The sequence below is a fragment of the Lagopus muta genome, chromosome 5, assembly GCF_023343835.1.
Source record: "Lagopus muta isolate bLagMut1 chromosome 5, bLagMut1 primary, whole genome shotgun sequence".
In the NCBI taxonomy this organism is placed as follows: domain Eukaryota; kingdom Metazoa; phylum Chordata; class Aves; order Galliformes; family Phasianidae; genus Lagopus; species Lagopus muta.
This window is the reverse complement of record NC_064437.1, coordinates 16,005,785-16,019,612: the sequence shown is the minus strand read 5'-3', so window position 1 is coordinate 16,019,612 and position 13,828 is coordinate 16,005,785. Positions and strand designations below refer to the sequence as shown.

The following is a 13,828-nucleotide window of genomic DNA, read 5'->3' as shown; positions in this document are numbered from 1 at the left end:
AACAAGATTAAACACACTTCAAGTATTGCTTAAAAATGTCAGACATCCTAAATATTTCTCTAAGGGTGAGTGACTTCAGGTAAGTAGCAAAAAAAAAAAAAAATTGATTCACACATACCAATTATTTTCCTACTCCTAGCTACAAAAACACCATGGAACGATAAGAAAAGCATGCTGCACTACGTCTTGTGTACCAGCCAATGACAAAGCACAGTACCTGCCTCCTGAGCAAACACTTGGCAAGAGTAAGCATTACGTGAATAAGCACCATGATCTATGGTGAACTTTCTTGTTAGTATATAGCAGGTGTTACCCATCCAAGTGATGTCTGATCAAATATTGCAAATGTATTGCAAATACATTTCTTTCAAAATAGACACAGCTTTTTTGGACAAAAGCTAGCCAGGTAGCCAAGAGGGAATTATGCTTTACAATGAAGAGTTTTAAATGGTTACTTCACGTAGGCAGTCTGGCAAATAAGAACAAGGAGGAAGTTACTAGAATTTGCTGCTTTTTGGTTTTGCTTACGACATTTAAAAACATTGTATTATTTTGTACTTACACATTAAATAAGTTTGAAGTATTACATAAATGAAGATATTGTTGCAATAATAATTTAATGCAAACAAACTTCATTCCAGCTTTACAACCTAATTAACAGATAGAAAATAAGTTTACCTGCCCAAGACTACCACAAGAGCTCCACATTAAAGCCCAAGAAAAATTCAAGTTTCAAAGGCTTTTCAAGCCTGCAAGATGACATTTCTCTTCTGAAAGACATAACACAACACTGCATAAATGTGCAAAGCACAATTCCAGCAAGCAGTCAAAGCAGCTTAATGCCCTTTTTAGTTACAGGGCAGAAGATGGGCTCTGACCAAAGAAAACATCAAGGAGCAAGTATTTCAAATTTCAGTGCTAAGAGTATTAATAACATAAAAATAGAAAGATAATTACACTGGAAATTAAAGCCGTTCTCACCACGTAGCAAGAAATAGTATACAGCTACTGCTCTTCTTACAACAGAGCCTGTAGTGGGAAAACAAAAAGCAACACAAGCTAACAACTCTATTGTAGATAATTCTATGCATAAAGTCTGTGTAAAGGGTCAGCATTTTAATGAAATCCTCCTGGTTTATTATACTTTTTTTTTCCCTTCTCCTTCCATCCAGCTGAAACACTGACACGCTTCTGAGGATGAACCTATAAAGCATTCTGCCAAGAGAGCTCTGAGACTGGGGTATGTAAAGTCACTAGAGGCAAAATGAAACAAGCTGATTGGAATTTCAGCTTTCACTGAACAATTTGTTCACCAACACAAGGAAAAAGCTGATCACATTTGGACTTTGGGGATTCTTTTTCTACCAAAAAGAATTCAAGCTGCTGGAAAAGTATGCATGTGCGCTACAAACAACGAACACTCAAAGTGAGATGTGCTGAAGACTTTCCCTCCGTAAAACCATTACTGCATTACTCAATTACTGGCTTCACCAAGCATACTAAAAAACTGCTCAGCAAGTTTAAGGACTGAAGCACTCAACCGCAGTATTAATAAGACAGTCTCACCTAGATTGATCCAGTAGATGAATTAATTTAAATACACAAACTTGCAACATTTTCCCATGGCACTACACTTCATTTCGGTGTGCCCATAGCACCACTGGCAACTCTACAGAAACATTAACACAAACCTCCTCCTTCCGACTATCTGCAAACTGTTCAAAGCCCAACTCAGACCTACCCGGTCACTCCTCAGAAAGAAGAGCAACCTGAACACACTGATAACAGCCCTGTCTCTATTCATGCTTTTGCCACCTCAAAACGGTGACGGACTCGTGGTTCCAAGCAATCTTGTTGCAGGCACTGTTCTGCCAGGCACAGTCTTTAAAGAAATCTTCTGCTTGCCTGAGATTAAAAAAAACTTTTAATTTCAAACAACCCCCTGCCATTCTCACTGAGGAAATCAAACTGCCGGCATTTGGATTTACGATACAGGCAACTTTCATAATTTGTGCTATGAATAAGGATACTGCATAGGTTCTAAAAAAGAAGTCCCAAGTATGCCTGTAAAAACTTCCTTGAGGAGCATTTATATCTCCCAGTACATGTAGAAATGAGGCCATAAATAAAAAATACGTGCCACTTAAATAGGTATCAGATGATCAACAGTTTTCAAAAGTGAAAAAAAACACCTATCTAAACAGATACTCGAGGGCGCAAACACATATGCTTCCTTAAATTAAAGCATGTTCAACATGAAAGCCAAACTGATAAAGTCTCAAGACAGTGACTCACCCCTTCCTGGAAAAACCAGTAAAAAGGTCAGATGTTTAGGAACCAGACAATTGCTGGAAAAATAAAGACAAATATTATTTCTAACTAAAACTCGATACAATTGTTTTCATTCCAGAGCCTGAGGTAACCACACATTCAATAACCAGCCACTCAACCCTTACGTAAGTTCCCACTTGGAAATCACAGAGGTCTTCACAAGGAGATAAGCTGCACAACCTCCTTGTGAAACACTGCCCCCTCCCAGAGGTTACCTGTGGCAGTACCTCATGGCAGAGGAGACGCACGTCCCTCTCATGCATCTGGAAAATGGCGCCATTTGGGACTTCAGCCACAAGACTCTTCCCTTGCACACACTCACAGACCACGTGAGCAAGAGCACTGAATTCAACGGGAGAACTGCTTGCACTCTTTGGATTAAAGAAGAAATCTGAGAAAAGCAACAAGTTTCATCTCATAAGCATCTACATATTAAACAGAGTATCATCTTAAACACAGAACATGTTACCGCGTTGGAAAACCAGTTTGTGAAACATTAAGATTCAAAACCACAAAAGAATTTCCTCATAGAATATGGCCTGCAATGTAGAATTATTTTCAATGGCCTGGGTTCTTTTTAGCTGTTAAAACAAATTAGCAGTTCTAACAATTCAGTGACTACATAACCACACAGAAAGGTTTCTCAGTATCAAATTGTTCTTAAAACACAAACTAAAACCTTCAGTCACATTAAAAACCAGTTTTCCAACGAGAAACTATCAGAACAGAAATACACAACATAACACTTATTTTTGAAGTCAATTTTTTCTTACATTCTGTTGATGTTTTCCATTTAATTTGTGATGCTGTAATTTGGTGACATTAAAGATTAGACAACATAATCATACAACTTAACCTCCTCTACACAAGTAGATTATTGAAAAACAAGAGCATTGAAAGCATAAGAAAAAATAAAAAGAACAGCTTTGAAAATCTACTGCTGCAGCAGACATAATTTACTATTTTAATAAATAGAACCCTGTGGTAGGCACGCAGTAGATGAAGTTTAAGGGGTGATTAGAAAGAGCACATCATCAATTACACTTTGATCTGTCTTTGGTCAAACGTAACTAATTTCTAAAACAGTACTCTATGATGCCAGTCATTTCTTAATTATAAAAGATGATGTGCTTCTGGCCCCAAGGAGCTCACAACAGCAGCATCATTAAATCTTCAGTAGCTATTCTCTTAAACTTATAAAATCTAAGGGCACAAAAGCCCTCAGCAAAACTCCTGGTTTCAATATTTATCAAGAGGTGAGAAACAGATGGCTAGACTGGTTTTACAGACTAGAAATGCTCTGACATGGTATTCAACCTCTTCTCCTGCCAACTGCTATTAAGAGGTTCACAGAGGCTCCAAACACAGAATGCACATCAGAAGTTGAAAACACCCCTTCTGATTTATTTTTACTTTATTTTTCTGGAAGCAGCACTAACCTCTTTAATTAATTTCCAGGGAAGTTACTTCAATAACAAATGTGCCAATCACACACTGAGTTTTGCTTGCTTCCACTCATTAAGCCAAGAATTTCATTACCAACCACCCTCCAGACTCAGAGCACAGTGAGCCTTCAGTGCCAAAACAAATGCACTGGACGTTCAATAGAACTGAACCAAAACCCAAGATGACAATAACCACATATGTTTTGTTAAATCTAAGTGAATATTATTTGCACACTTCATGCCCAGTCCAAGAACAACTCCAGACGTACAGAAACACATATATTGAACAGAGGTTTGTGCTGCAGGGATTCTCTAACAAATCAGAACTCACCATTTTTATTTTGAAAGCTTCAATCTGCTAAAAACAATTTTAGTTCCATCTATCTATTCCTGCCTTTGACATGCAGTGCTCACACCATCCTGCCCAGCAACACGTGCACCCTCTGCACGCCTATGAGGCAATCACAAGCATAATGCACTGAGGGAGAAAAAAAAACTTATTTAAAAAGCTAAAATGCTGGAAAGTGTATCTAAAAGATCAGCAGCAAATTTTACTTCCAACAAAACACAGATGTGATGCTCTGCTATTAACAACTCACTTTCATCAGATGATTATTGCTTTACAATTATCACCTATGAAAAAATTAAACATTACACACAGGAAATCTTAAGAGCACAGCAGTCCAGTCTCAGAAAAATACAATTTCAGCTCAATTACAGCCACCAAGAGCCAAGACCTTCTTGTTCTCAATACCATCTCCTACCACCAACAAAAGGCTGTCACACAAAGCAGCCCACTGGAGTATCTTGGATTTAATGTGAACATACCATAAAGCATACAATGCAGAGTGACTGCAAAGATAAAGGAACCAAAAAGAATAAAACTCTCTGTGAAACAATACTTTCAAAACTCATCAAAATTCGTTGTGACAAAAAAGGTGCAAAAGGGGAACATCTTTCACACAGCGTAGAAAAAAAACATAAAACAAAGTGACAGAATTCTAACAACAGAATGGCTTAAGCATATCAGCATTCATTTTATCATTATTGGCTCACATGATTTTACCTGGCATTACCAAACGAAGTACATTCATACCTGAAAGCAGTAACACAAGAGGCAGGATGCTGTTCAGCTAAGACATGCTGCAAACACAACACGCCTCCAATGCTTCAGCCTACACAGAACACAACAGTGTCAGCCACTGCACACCTGTGTCAGACAGCAGTGGTGTTCCTATAAAAACAGCTGCTTTGAAGGCAAAAAGCCCAATAACCTAGCATACGAAACAGCAACTATGGAATTTAAGAGCTAGGAAATATTGGCAAGCCAAAGGACATCTTTCTATTGCCATGTTTCTGACATAACCACAGAAGTTAGTTCAAACAGAAGCAGCACACACAGCATTTTAACATCAAAGAGTACCACGTAAGTACTGGACATAAGTTGCTCTTCCTAATCCCCTAAATCTTCTCATGGATACCAATTTCTTCCTGAATATCCACATACACTTCTTACTTTATAAAAAGCTGCATAGAGACTCCACTAAAAACTAATTGAAAACAAATCAGAACATCAAATCAGCACCAAATACCAACAGTCTGCATGAAGAGATACAGAAGAGCCCGATGTAAAATCATCAACATAGAAGCGAAGCCCACAGTGCTTACTTGCCTATATGCCTGTTTGCAAATGTTTGTGCAACACTTAGAAAAACTGCCATCTAGACGCCAGCACTACATGGCATAAGCACAGGTGTGAGCACTACGAAGGGAAGCTCCAGGCTCCACGGTGACCTGCAGCGCCCAGAGGTGTGAGCAGCCCGCTGCCAAGTGGGGCAGCAGTGAGACAGGGAAAGGGAAGGCTGGAGTAATACAAGCACGTCTAACACTGAGCCACTCTTCCTTTGCAGCTCTGTCTTCAAAACTCAAGCACACTGACTTTCCTTCTGTTTTTAGACTAAACAGAATCTAATTTTTAATAAACTGGCAAAAAAAAAAAGTATTTGCCTAATTACCAAAAGAATTATTTCCTATTCTTTTCAATTGGTACAAGAAACAGTGACCAGTTTTCTAGCTAAGAAATAATTTTATAGTTCGAAGATATAATTTTTCAAACAGAGTGATCAAATTCAAATAAAAGAAACCCATTTAAAAGGTGCACATAAATGTAAAAACCTGCGCTGTCAGCAGTGACACACTTACAAACAGACAGCTTGGAATACAGATAGTTCTTAAGGTGCAGATGTGGATATCTCCTCATATCAAGAAAAAGGGGTGTTAAATTTTACTGAAACAAAAGAAATTGCACATATATATATATATGTATAAATATGCACATAATATATAAATACTTTTAGGTAAAATGCTAGCTTTATTTCTTCAAACCAACACGTTCAAATTAGTGACTTTGGGAAAAAAAAATAGATAAAATTATAGTAGTTTCCTGACATTAAAATAAATGTCTGCTATTAAAACAAAGCCTGAAGTCGAAACCTTTTTGCATGTGTTTCTTAAATGTTACTGGCAAAACTGGCTACAAGATTGCTACCGTTTTCATTTTTGTCACTCACAGCTGAACAAAGAAATTTGAGGCAACCAAAAGAAGACCAGCAACACACAGCAAAACATTCCGTGTTCTGCACAGCACCAACCTGTGACCCCCTGCCCAAGGCACGCACAGGCACCAAGGACAGATACACCTGTGCTGCCCACGAGAAGCTTTTTTTACTCCCTAGAGTTAGTGACACGAGCTTCACATTTCAGTTCTGTTACAGCACCGCCGTCCGCATTTCACGAGGGCGTTTTACCTGAGTTCCCAGCTCACCCACAAAGCCCAGCTAGGTGCGAAGCACGCACAGAAGCCCCGCACGGCACGGCCGGCGGAACGCCCGCTACCGGGCACATCTCTGCTCCTCCGCGACGCTGCAGACGGGGGCAGCTCCACAGCCAGCAATTGCTGGTAGCTCCGAAAGTGGAGATACTGAACGGAACTCAAGTCGCAATACTTCGAGCGCCGTAAAACCGCCCCGGGTGCGCGTTTATGCACTTCACGGTCTTCGAGAGCAAACGCACGGAGCGCGAGAGCCCTGAACCTAGGGCTGCACGGCCCCCGGCACCCTTTTTATCCCATCCTTCTAGCTCTCGCCGCCAGCCCCAGCCGGAATCCGAAGGCGACACCGGCCCCGCGGCGCCGCCCCGCAGCTGCCCGGCCAGGCCGCCCGGAGAGCTGGGAGCCAATGCAGGCAGGCACAGCGAGCGCAGCGTCCCCGTGCAGCGAGCAAATCGCAATTCAAGGGAAAGAAAAGAAAAAAAAAAAAAAAAGCAACACAATACGGCATTAACCGACGTTCTGGGCCGCGCTCAGAGACAAAGCTCCACACGAGCTGCTTCCAATTAAGGGGGCCGCCCGCAGCGATTTACTCCCGGAGCCGCTCGGTGCTTTCCGGGCACGGCGCGGCCGCCTCCCTCGGCGCGGGCGGAGGCGCGGCCCCACCTGAGGGACCGTTTCGGTCCCCGGGTGGCCGCCAAGCGGCGCGTGCCCCCGGCCCGCTCCCCGGGCGCCATGACCGCGCCGGCGGCGCGCGCAGCAGAGCCGGACGAAGCGCTGCCCCGCGCCCCGCGCCCCTCCTCGGCGCCCCCTCCCCGCCGCCCGCCCCACCTCCCGCGGCCGCCCCCCCTTCGCCGCCCCCTCCCTGCGCCCCCCGGCCGCCCTGCCCGCCTCGGCCCTGCCCCGCCCGCGCCCGGCGCCGAACAAAGCGCCTCGCGGCCGCTCCGCGCCCCCGGGGAAACCGCCGCGGCAGACGAGGGGAGGCGGCGGATCCCAGACACAATGAGACGAGCCGGGACTCACCCACAGCTCCGTGCCCCAGCTCATGGTGGCTCCGCGGGCGGCGGCCGGGATCGGGGTCGGTCGGAGGCGGCCGGAGAGAGTCCCGCCGGGCGGCGGCAGTGCCCCGGGTCAGCGGGGAGAAGCGAGAAGCGGCGGAGCGCGGACGGCGTCGCGGCGAGCTGCGGCCCCGCCCGGCTCAGGGAGGAGAGCCGCGGAGGAGACTGGGAGAGGGGCGGGCCCGGCCGAGGCGGCGGGGGACGGCGCGGGACGGGGCGAGGCGCCTCTCCCCAGGGCGCCCCGGCGGCCGGCGTGTCGCCCTGCTCCTCCCGGCCTCCGCCCGCCCGCGACGCCCCGCGGTCCCCAGAGCGCCCCTCGGCGGCGGGGAGGGGAGAGGGGGTGGGGGCCCGAGGCGCCTCCCGCCGCCGAAAAGGGGCGCGAGGGCGGCGGCCGTCCGTCGGCGCGGGGAGAGCGGCGGGAGGAGTGGGGAGCGCCTCGGGGGCAGCGGGAGCCCCGGCCTTTGTGCGCGCGGCGCTGAGTCACGGCGCGGGGCGGCGCCGCGCACCTGCGGCCCGTTGCGTCCTCGTCGATCGCGCGGTGAATGATACAGCCGCGCAGTGCGCTGCTTTACCCCTGAAGTCAGCCCCGCGTTTCTCATCCTCCACGGAGCGGGTCGATGATTCACGCGGTTGCACGACGGCACCTGGAAAAGAAGGGGCGATAAATCCTAGAATGAATTTTTTCCACCAAGATGGCTGTTAGAAAGAAGGTAAAGACTGACAGCCACCTCAACTGCTCTCACAAAAAATCGTTTCTCATCATTCAGGGTGCTCTGAGGCAGTGCCCTCATCACCACACAGCTGGGCACACTCAGCTGCACACACACATTAACCCAAAACACGTTGCGCCCATCTAAAAGCATCTCGCTGGCTGCACTGAAGGCTCAAGCAATGCAGCACTGCTGAACAGAGCTGATCGGTATGTGCATGTTGTCGCACAGCACTCAGGAAGAGCAAATCACTTTTAAGCACTGCATGCCTAGGCCAGTGCTGTGCTCCCTGTTCACACGCACCTGTATGAGAGTGTTAAAGAAAATGGGACAGGCATTACTACAGCAGCCTCTGTACCACATGGAATGTAGGGCCACAGAATGGGGAGAGAATGAGGAGAGCTGGGCATGTGCAGCCCTGCAGGGAAATGGAGAGCAAGTGGTGCCTCCGTCGCTCCTAGGGAGGAAACACGTTTCTCCATCTAATTGGGACCCTATGTTAATACACTGAAAAAGTCTGTTTGCCCTGTGCTGCACAAGATAAAGGCTTTCATTATGACCTAATGCAGGTTTGTTTTTTTTTTTTCCTCCTTTCTCCATACTACAAGATTCCAGAAATTCAAATGCAAAAAGCATATGCTTTGTTAAAAGCGTATTTGAGAGGCTGTATGAGTATTTGCATTGAAAAACAACACTTCACAGCTGGTCCCTGATTTTTGCTTGCTTTCAAGTTGCAGTTCCTCCTGACCAAGACATACATGTGTACACCTGAGGTGTGCACACAGGTGTGCTTTCACATTCACTTCAGCTAGGAGCCAGTGTCCCAGGTGCAGCCCTGCCCAGAGAGATGCTTGCCTATACTGCACCCCTCTCTGGCTGTAAGGGAAGAGCAGAGCACCCGCTGCATCTCTGCAAGGTGCTGTCAGAAACGCTGTCATCAGTCATCAAGGATTTGGATGTTGTTCCCATTATCACAAAGTAAAATTAGCAGTAGCCCTAGATATAACCAAATATTATCCTGCAGATCTTTTTTCCTCCTGGTTGCATTTCTGAAAACGTGAGTATTCCGAAAAAAAGCCTGTAAAAGTCTCAAAAAGGACTCAAGAAAGGAAATACATGCAGGACATATTGAAGAAATAGCATGCAGCACAGGCTCCACGACAAACTGCACTGTTCTGATATCCTTGTACATCATTATAACTTTCTGGAACATGATAACAATGAAGCAAATTCCCTGCTGCATTTAGCTGGTTTTCCCCATCACTGAGTAATTACACAGGCTTTAACAGAAAACTGCCCAATTTTGGTTTAGGCCAAACCTACATCATTCTATTTATTACAACTGGTATATATTTCATTAATCCTGTTCACCTCTCAGCAGAAGCTAGTTGGGTTTACAAGTGTACCACAGGATATTATGTTGGCAGACTCACAACCAGCATGATTAACTTGGAGTGGCAGAGCTCTGTCTGGCACTCCCCACAGGCATGCATCCTAACAGAGTAGCAGTTCAACTTCCCATGGTCACAGAAAGCAGTGTGGCCAACAAATTATTTCCAAATACCTCCCTTCTCAGTGTGAGGTGCCACTAATCTTTTTCTCTGCCAACCAGAAGCATACCAAAATTGGATTTTCACTCCACAAAGAAATGTTGCAGAAGCTCATCATCTCTTTTTGCTTTGAAGCCAGAAGAATTTAGCTGCATCCCTTTATTTATACATGCATTTCCCTCCACCATCAGCACTCCTAGTGCTCTAATTTCTAAAAATATTAACAACACCTCTATGTGATGAGCACACAATCATTATTTCACAGCTAAGAAAGTATCAGAGACAAAGGAACCCTGACACCTTTCCTTGCACTGCTGTCTCCACATGGTCCCCAACATGGTCAACAGCACCCAGCGGCTTCCAGCGCATCCATAGTTATACACTTGGCTAGGCTCAGCTTTTTTTTTTTTTATTTTTTAAATTTTGAAGCAGAAAAACAGCTGAATTTAGACCACACCACCTTTGCTTTAAGGCAGAAGTACGACTGCACATAGTAGCACAGCCTTGGCCAGAGCTTAGTGATCTTATTCTAAATATCCCCTTATCTCTGAATTTCTGTGGAAAGAACTGCATCCCCTCCTCTTACATCATTTCCAGACCATACTGAAATGGTCTTGTTTTTCAGTAGCAGAAGTGTATCTTTTCTCCCCAGCCAACAAACTAAAGGCAGTGCCAGTGATCAGATAACAGGATAAAAGGGTACAACTTGCACCAGCTTTAAGCAGGAGAAAAATAAGAATTTCCATCTGCTTTTATTAAATCCTGCGTTCACTCTATTTGCCTGCCCTAAGCTAAGAGCACATCTTTCCAAGACATATGTAGCAAAGGGAAAACGGTGGCAATCAGCATAAACTGGCAATGCACCAACCACAAACATCCTCCGATTTTTTTCAGTGAAGAGAGACTCATGATAATTTGGCAGTTTCTTTTGATAACATACAACTGTAGCCCAAGGAAAAGGCTGGACAATTATTATAGGAACATCAGGGAATGTCTGTAAGTCATGATCTGAAAGTATTATTTAGAACTTGTTAATGTTTTCATTATTTCCCTGAATACTGTCACCACCATGGCTGTGCTCCCTTCAGATCTCCATCTAACACAAGTCTTCTCCATTCTCCCACCAACTCCATGTACATTTCCTTATTCTAAAAGAATATTAAGCTAACAAAGTGGAAGAGGAATTAGGTGAATAGGAATGGTCAGTTGTAATCAACAAGCTATTTCAGAAACACTACATTATCTGCAGGCATAAAGATTATTAGTGCCAAGATAATAACCCAAGACATGCATAGCAACTTCCACCTGCATTGGTCAGCCAGCTGCTTTCAAGCAGAGCCTAACAGATTAATGTCTGTAGTCAATACTGAAACACAGAGTCTGTCACGGTATAAATTCAAACTGCAGGAAAACGAGTGAAGGAATGAGCAGCTACAGATCAGCACCACGTATCTTTAGGCTTGTTAAAATATTTCACATCTGACTGAATCGTGTTCAGAAAAAAATGTATTTACAGTTGTGCAAAACCTGGCATAAAAGGTGATCAGAGTCAGTAGTTAGTCTCCTTACAGGAACTTTAAGGCACAGCTGCGCCGGTACCACGCCTCGCACCCGCAGCAGTACCAGACTCCCAGCTGAAACCATTCCCTGAGCCTGACAGCCACCTGCCGGCAACCAACGGAACGAGCAGGGGAACAACACCGATCCGTTTCTGCTGTAGCCCATCCGATCCCGTTTCGTTGAATCGGTATCAGCTGCATTAATTGGAAACTCAGAGGGGGCAGTGAGCCCTCGGCTGCCCTACCTTGCGCACTGCTGCAGGCCTCAGCTTCTCTCCTCCGCAGGACCTCCTCTCAGCAGTCAGCAGCTCGCTGTCAAAGGATCCTTTCTTTGTTATATGTTATTATAAGCCCGTGGTGGTACCTCCTTTTCTCATGAGAAAGTGGATGCCCAAGTTGCCTAACAAATTTGCATGAAAAAACTGGCAAAGTATCAGAATATGGAAGGAAACTCAGGGTAATCTGCATATCCAAGAGCATCCTCTTTTTTCCACTATTAATCATTTGTGAGAACAGAAATGTAAATAAACCAACGCTGCCACTCATTTCCTTAATTACTTTTCTATTCTATGCAGCAATTGCCTCCCCAGATCTTTCTCTCACAATAATTAAAGAAAAAAAAAAAAAAAAAAGAAAAAAAAGAAAAACCCATTACAACTCCATTCATCATCCTTTCTTCCAAAGTGGGATTCTGACCAGAGCCTGTCTACCTAAATTTAAGTGACCCAAATAGACAAAACAAAAAATCAGTCATTTGTCACACACACAAAAATATTTTTCTTCCTACACATCACATTTTTTGAGCTACATTTAGCTAAATTTCAAGACCTCTGCTCTTTGGACTTGAGATGCAGATCAGATAGAAAAGTAGCAAACTGAGCCCTAGGTAAGAGTTGCTTTTCCTTCATCTTAAACACTACTCGTTTTCTCCCATACAAAAACTGGGAAAATAATTATAGACTCAATCTTAAAAAAAAAAAAATCAAGTTATTAGTTAAGAACTAAGAACAGAACTTAATTACAGGTTCTGTCAGGCTTCAACACATTATCCACATAAATTTGGCTTTATAGTTTGCTAATTAGACCATATACACGGCCCCGAAACCCACACAACTCAACCTCTGGAGCAGAGCCTGAGGCCAGTACAGCTCTTGCCAATTAGCCTGGCAAATGAGCTGCCTGTTGAAGAAGCTCACAAATGAGTTCCCCACCTGGTGAGCTGGCAAGGAAGAGGCCACACAGAATCCTCCCAGTCATACCACAGCAACCTATAAGCCACATTCTCAACAAACCCAAGGGGCTCCTGTGTTTTCCTTTTAAATTCAAAACCAACAAAATTGCAAGAGGTTTGCTACCTTAGCCATTGACTTACAGTATCATTATTCCACAGTCAGCTTTGAAAACTCAAAAGTACTGGAAACAGTGACTCTTAGCTCTAATAATAGCTATATATTTTAAAATATTAATATTTTAAAATATTATATAAAATATTTTATTATATAAAAATATATAAAAATATATAAAATATATAAAAATATATGAAAGGCTTTAAGTCTCATTTTCAAAATTTGTCTTTTTGATTTTCTAGCAATTAAAAATCATGCAAGCACCAAATCAAATGCAGAATTTCCTACTCATTTTACCTTGCTGCGTGTTGACCTACTTATACATAAAGCTCAGCAGCTACTCAAAGACTTCAACAGCCAAGTCCTCAAAAAAGTTACCAAGTCAAAAATTTGAGAACTAACCTGACTCTCTTGGTTGGACTTTGTAAGTTACAAAATTGGAATTGGAAGCTACAAAAGTATATCTGAACACAGATGCATAAGAAAATATTTCAGCATTCAGAAGCTTTATTCTTAAAGAAAACTAACTAACTTAAAGAGATCTAAAATGTGCTCTCATAACACCAGTCAATACTGGAGATCTCATTTTAGGACAACGTCCAGTTCTCAATCCCCTTCTCATCTGATTAAAGAAAAACTCCTTAAAACAATGAAAAGTCTTTGTCCAAAGAGACCTGCTACCATAACTCTTCCCTCATGACTGTTTGATTCATGTCCTGGAACCTCTTCATCTATAAAGGGAGGAAACAGTAAACGTTTCTACCTGTGTACGTTCTTGATATATTCTGCCACATGCTGAGATGGACCATTTCTATTTGCACTCATGCTGTTCTGCACCTATTTGGGTACAGAAGTTCATCACTTCATCACTGAAATTCAGGTGATAAATTTTCATCATCTTCCTGAGAGAAAAGCTCAAGTGGTGATTTTGGTCTCCGAACATCAACACTCAAAGCAGATAACATACAATTTTTCAACATTCTGAGAAAGATGAACTCGCCA

At 43.7% G+C, this 13,828-nt stretch overlaps 1 protein-coding gene across 1 annotated transcript in view; it reads right to left on the bottom strand.

Moving 5' to 3' along the window:
* Window positions 1–7,826, bottom strand: part of FNBP1L (formin binding protein 1 like) — a 50,633-nt gene extending 42,807 nt beyond the window's left edge. Inside the window, exon 1 of the mRNA XM_048946927.1 lies at window positions 7,627–7,826. Coding sequence (XP_048802884.1) covers window positions 7,627–7,650 — 24 coding nt within the window. The 5' untranslated portion in view covers window positions 7,651–7,826. The remainder of the gene's footprint in view (window positions 1–7,626) is intronic.
* Window positions 7,827–13,828: the final 6,002 nt, after the last annotated feature.